Below are 5,619 nucleotides of genomic sequence, written 5' to 3' on the forward strand. Positions count from 1 at the left end.
CTGGCATTTGGATCACTTAGGAACAGCCTAAAAGACTACGAATTTGCCTGTATATTGATGCTCTTCTTCTAGGTTGGCCGTCTTTTACCTGCTCTTTGCCATGCTACCAGTATGTGAGCAGAAGACTGATGTAATGACAACGAGGACGGAAACATGACATGGCCAAGACGACCGACGCTTCTACTGTCGTTGCAGATTCGATAAAACCGAAACAGAACCCGAAACCGGGAGCAAGTAAAATTCCAAACTATCTTCATTTAGTTTAGGCAACTTAACTTGAACTTCAACGAATAGAACTTAAAATATGCCTTGTGGATGAGGAAACAAGCTACCAGTTTTCTGCAAAAGCCAACCGGAGGCTTATCCTAGACTGTTTATCCTAGACTGGAAAGCCAAAATTAGAACTATGGTATGAAACTATTTAGCCCTCTAGAAGCGCAAATATTTTTGGTACATCAAATACCTTAAGTTAATTCCTCTTGCATATGGGAATAGCCTGCGCACCATCAATTTCTTAGCCAAGTTTTTGACACAAAATTGTGCTTGACAATGAAACTTGGACATGAACCTGTCGTATCAATTGCTATCAAGAGTGTATGCGGCTCAGATGAAACAAGTTCCACATGATTCTAATTCGATCTAGTAACCTAGAGGTTAATATGCCAAAAGAAGAAGCATAAAACCTTCGAATGGTCCGAGAGCGATGAACTTCAGCCCTACCTCTTCCTCAAATAAAGCAAATTTGAAAGACGACAGTAGGAAAAAAGTATAAGATTAGACCATGACTTTCATGGTTGCCTCCCACCTTTAATCGAATTCAATCATAAAATAGCAGCGATAGTCCTCATATTGTATTGTAACTATCGTTCATCCACATCTTCAGAGTTGAGTGATAAGATGCCATTATTTCTCAGTACAAGGAAAACAAGTTTGCATACTGTTAATTTCACCTGGTTTGCCCCAGTGAAAGAGGTCGGACAGAACTATTCAGGTTTTTCATAATGCAAACATTATTTTCTTTGTTCTGGTACAGCAGCTAGTAAAATACAAGACACATAACAACCTGCGTCATCTGCCATCGAACTAAACCCCTTTGAAGGGCTCGTAATTCGTTGCAATGTCCAAGTCCTACCATGAGAAATACGCTTCCGGACTTCGCTGGCAATCCTCTTGGAAGTCAAGGATTTTAAACATCTGGATGAAAAATCAATCCACCCCTGCCTGGGATTAAACTCTATCAAGTGGTGAGAATGGGAAATATGGAGGATATTTTGGGGGAACTTCAAAATGCGGCGTCATGTTTGGCAGATTCACATCATTTCCGCTGACTGAATGTCCCTGCAAAGTTCTAGATTTGGACAGTTGACGCCAATCAGAGGGCTCAGAAGACATCTGGCAGCTTATTACAGCTAAGCAAATGGCAAATGCTTGTAATGACGAGATTGTAGGATTGAATTCGACCAGGTAGATTCCCGTACTATATAGTTTCAAGCTGAAAATGGCCTTCTCTTGTTGAGCTTCTCCCTGTAAACAAGAAAGTAACAGGTGAAACCAGAAGCATAAAGTGCACAATGCAATTACCTGAAAAGATGAAGTATACATACACACCTGAACAAAAAGTTCAAGGTGATCCGACATTGAGCAAACACTTGATGTTCTTGATGTTTCCCAGAAGTCCTTTGGGGGAGAAAGAATGCACAATTTGCAACCTACATCCCAACCTCCACAATCACATGACCCACCAGTTCTCCATCTATCGATCAATGACGAAGGTTCTCCATTGCTCGGCATACTATGATCACCCCCTGGAAGTATGACCATTAGATGATTGTTATCTTCATTTGTAAGTTTGGAAAAGCAATTTTCTCCTTGCAAATCCACTCTTAAAAATTTATGACTAGTTGCCTGTACTTTGCAATTGCTAGGCCTGTCCATAGGAATCTTGAATATGATGGCGGCAAGTTCCCTGTTCATTGGTGGATCCAGTAATTCCTTGTCAGCTCGACTCAATCCGAGTCCCAATAAAACATATTCCCTCTCGACAGTCCGCTCATTGCAGTCGTCTGAACAAGCATCACGACACGTCAACTGACCAACTACATTGTACACAAAGCCGCCACTTCTCATCTTACTTCCTTGTCCAATCCAGCTGTCGCTCTTCTTTATCGTTTCATCCACAGAATAGATTGTGTAATTCCTCGCACAATTGCTCTTTCCAGAAAATGTCGCATCTTTGGTGGCAGCAGCAACAATGTGGCTGTTCTTACCGACCACAAATTTGAATAAGGGGAGTCCGTCAACACTAGTAACTTGGAGAAGAGCTTCAAATGTTGATGCAACATGGTTACCAATTTGAAGTGATTCAGTGGAATATTCATGGCTCAAGCTCAGGGAAGTTAAGCTCTGTTCTGATTGCTGAATGCTTTCAGAACGATGGTATGAAGTTGCTGACTTGGACTTTAGAAGTGGGTCTAGTAATCTTCTAATGCCGGACCTCCCTTTGCTAGCAATGTCGGGCTTCTCTTTAGTGAGATTGCCACTGCAAGGAAAATCCCCTGAAGCCATCGGACCAGATCTATCAGTCACAGATGCTGAACTTCGGAGAGGAGCAGAAGCACTTTCTCTGAAACTGAAACTTCTGCTTATCCTACCGAAACTGAAGTTGAACCGCTGGTTGGGTGATGGATGCCTACTTTTCTTGCCAGCTGAGTCAACAGCTTCACGATTTAGACTTCCCATACCCTCCCCTATGCTTGAATTTCTAGTCTTGTCACTATCATTTGACTTTCTCATATTAGAAATATTACTGCTAGACAGCTCATCCCCCGACCTGCTGCTGCATGACAAAGACTCGTCAAATTCAAGCTCTGAACCTCTCCTAGCAGTCTCTCTCTGAGCATCAACTTTCAACAACACTGGACATGAGTGTGGTAATTCTGAGCATAGTTCTCTTGAGCGGAGCTCCCTGAAAAATAACACATCTGAGAAATAATTGCGAGTTGCATCTGTCAAACTCCGATCAAACAATTTGCTGGTGTCACTTTTCTGGGATGCATCCATTGAGCTATTATGTGGACGTTTACCGGTAGAAAGTAGAGCTATGGTTGCTTTATTCCACGAAGATTGTTTATTGAAGGTTTCTCTATTTAATGACTTTTCAACTTTTTTCTTAGTCTTGTCATTCTCGGCAGTAACCGTCTCCTTTAAACTGATTGATCTGGCATCAATACCCAGCTTTGATGATGAAGATCCAGCCACTGACATGCATTTCTGTTCTCTATTATTTCCTCTGGTGCCTGATTCAGCCACTTTCCCCACTCTGGTATTCCCTTCGCCACGGGAAACTGTCCTGTTGCTCTTACTAGGACTTACCGAAAACATAGAGTTTCGAAAGTCCAACGAACCACCTAACTCTGATACAATTCTCTGATTCAATGAGTTTATGTTGTCCTTTTGGAGCGCAACGTCTGTGCACTTTTTTGTCGAAGATCTGTAAGCCCTATTTATCTTTTCATGCCCCTCCAAAAAACTCTTAGAAGCACTTTCAACATCTTGAGAACGCACCACTTTGCTGGCACTGGGCTTGACACGTCGAGAAATCCCATCCATCTTGCAATAACTGGGGCTAGGACCAAGAGATGCGCGCTTTTCAGTTTGATGATTATGAGTTCCGGTGTTACAGTTGCGAGTGAAATTCTCTAGACGACTCCAGTCCAGGACTCCAAAGTTCAGAGCTTTCCCCTGGAGGTTTCCTCTGGTATCGACACGAAGGAGATAATCAGGCAAATTGGTCATGTGCCTGGCAAGCTCATCATCTTTAACAATCTCCCCGCTAGTGCACTGTCTCTGTTGATCTGTAGAGGATTTCAGCTGGACAACACGGGCATTCACATACTTTTCCCCTGAATAACCATGCTTTAAGGTTGGTTCACCCTGACAATTTTGTAGCCTCGATTTGTCTGGATATCCGATCCTTTCGGACCGTTGTGGTTTCCTGATGCTCTCGTTCACTTTCTTGGAGTTCTGGTGCGGCTTTAGACTCTTTCTGACCAGTGAGTTGGATCTCCTATCCCTGTTTGGAGGGAAGACTTCATGCTTTGACGGAACATCAGACGCCATGGCTTCAGTTGTTTTCACCACCCATTGTTACTGCAAAAAACGGTTTGGATCATTCTTCTCCAGCATCATTATTATAAGTAGTCTAAATCTCCTCAACAATATGCTACGGATTGAAACCAAAATAATATTAGCATTTCAGCTGAAAATTTGGATGAAAAAACGAAATGGCTATACATATAATGAAGGTCTTTGTCAATTGCCACTGCAACTTGAACTGGAATGACCACAAGCATTGTCAATTCGACATGGAAACTCACAAACTCTAATAAGGAGAAGCAACGGTTTCGGTACAAAAGCAGATTCAAGATTACCAGTTAAAATGTTAGTCATGCGTAAAGAAAACATTTTATCAAAATGTTCTTTGTCTTCACCAGCAGTTTCCCAAATGTCCCATATCAAAATGGTAGCAGGCAACCTCTTTTATCAATCTATCAGCTTACGCAAACTGCATAGAAATCATTCATTTGGTTCGGACAGCTCGAGCAAAGCCATCTTCACTGTACATGGACAACTAGAAGGTCAATGTCAATGGAATGGAGCATAGAGTTCCCCCAAAGGAAGCCCTTACTTTGAGTTCTGTGTGCTGCAATTTTTTAACCTCAGACTTCCAACTTTCAGTTATGGAAACACTGACAAACGAAACGATGCAATGCTGATGATTATACAATGCTTTTCCTCCTAACATACCTAAACCAAAGCAATTTGTGCACTTTGCTTTAAATTTTGAGGTGCCAAAATTTAAAAAAATAAAAAAAAATCTGCAGATATTCACTGTTCACCTCCCTCCCTCCGTTGTTCAGATCTAAGGTCATTCTAGACACTGAGGATGACACAAACTGATCCAAAGTCCTTGCCGATATCCACACGGTGGGGAAAATAACATAACCCAAAACAAGAAGTGCTGTGCTTTGCTTTGCTTTCTATACAAGAAGAGTAAAATGCAAAAGTTATTAATGGGGCATGAAGCCACTCCACCAAGAAAACAGAGCATCAATATTAAGGGAAACAGACAAATGGGGTTATCCAGAAGCTTAACTCTGAACACCCCACCAAAATAAAAACAAACAAAAACCTTTTAGAACTCACTTGGAGTTGAGAGAACGCACGAGTACGAGGAAATCCCAGAGAATACGAGGCCCCTCCAATCCCGATGAAGATGAACTTAAGATAATCACAATGGTAATTAACGCGGTTAAAGAAAAAACAGAGAGAGAGAGAGAGAGAGAGAGAGAGAGAGAGAAAGAGGAGAGAGCGGTAGACCAAGCTAGAAGCGAAGTAGATTGTAAGCTAGAAGCGAAGTAGATTGTAAGCAAAAGAAAGGAATTCATAGCAATTAACGTTTCCCAAAAACGAGGGCAATCGACATCACCCCATTAAGCAATATAAAATCATTTGTGGGAAGGAAAAGGAGGCATCAGTGGCAAAGAAGATGGAGCCTTGGCTCTCTCTTTTTTGACTCTAGGCATCAACACCAGTCAGCAGTGCCAAGAAAAGGGAAAC

General features: G+C 41.9%; 1 protein-coding gene across 5 annotated transcripts; it reads right to left on the minus strand.

Annotated features, from left to right (window-relative positions):
• Positions 1-820: 820 nt before the first annotated feature.
• On the minus strand, positions 821-5,619 carry LOC115672331 (uncharacterized). 5 transcript variants are annotated; one of them, XM_030594117.2, is made up of 3 exons: positions 5,226-5,619; positions 1,609-4,149; positions 821-1,524 (listed from the first exon to the last, which is right to left on the minus strand). In XM_030594117.2, the coding sequence occupies exons 2-3, from the start codon at positions 4,117-4,119 to the stop codon at positions 1,228-1,230; spliced, it is 2,808 nt and encodes a 935-aa protein (XP_030449977.1). In that variant the 5' UTR covers positions 4,120-4,149; positions 5,226-5,619; the 3' UTR covers positions 821-1,227. The 5 variants fall into 5 exon arrangements, with proteins under 5 accessions (XP_030449977.1, XP_056172758.1, XP_056172759.1 ...); XM_056316783.1 differs by having other exon boundaries at positions 5,206-5,619; XM_056316784.1 differs by having other exon boundaries at positions 5,192-5,619.

The sequence above is a fragment of the Syzygium oleosum genome, unplaced genomic scaffold (genome assembly GCF_021117445.2).
Source record: "Syzygium oleosum isolate NSW1041296 unplaced genomic scaffold, Sole_v2.1 Sole_v2.12, whole genome shotgun sequence".
Classification (NCBI taxonomy): Eukaryota; Viridiplantae; Streptophyta; class Magnoliopsida; order Myrtales; family Myrtaceae; genus Syzygium; species Syzygium oleosum.

Coding starts and splice junctions, on each gene's coding strand:
- LOC115672331 (XM_030594117.2), bottom strand. CDS start 4,119: ATGGCGTCTGATGTTCCGTCAAAGCATGAAGTCTTCCCTCCAAACAGG. Junction 1,525..1,608: donor ACCTTGAACTTTTTGTTCAG/GTGTGTATGTAT, acceptor TCTTGTTTACAG/GGAGAAGCTCAACAAGAGAA.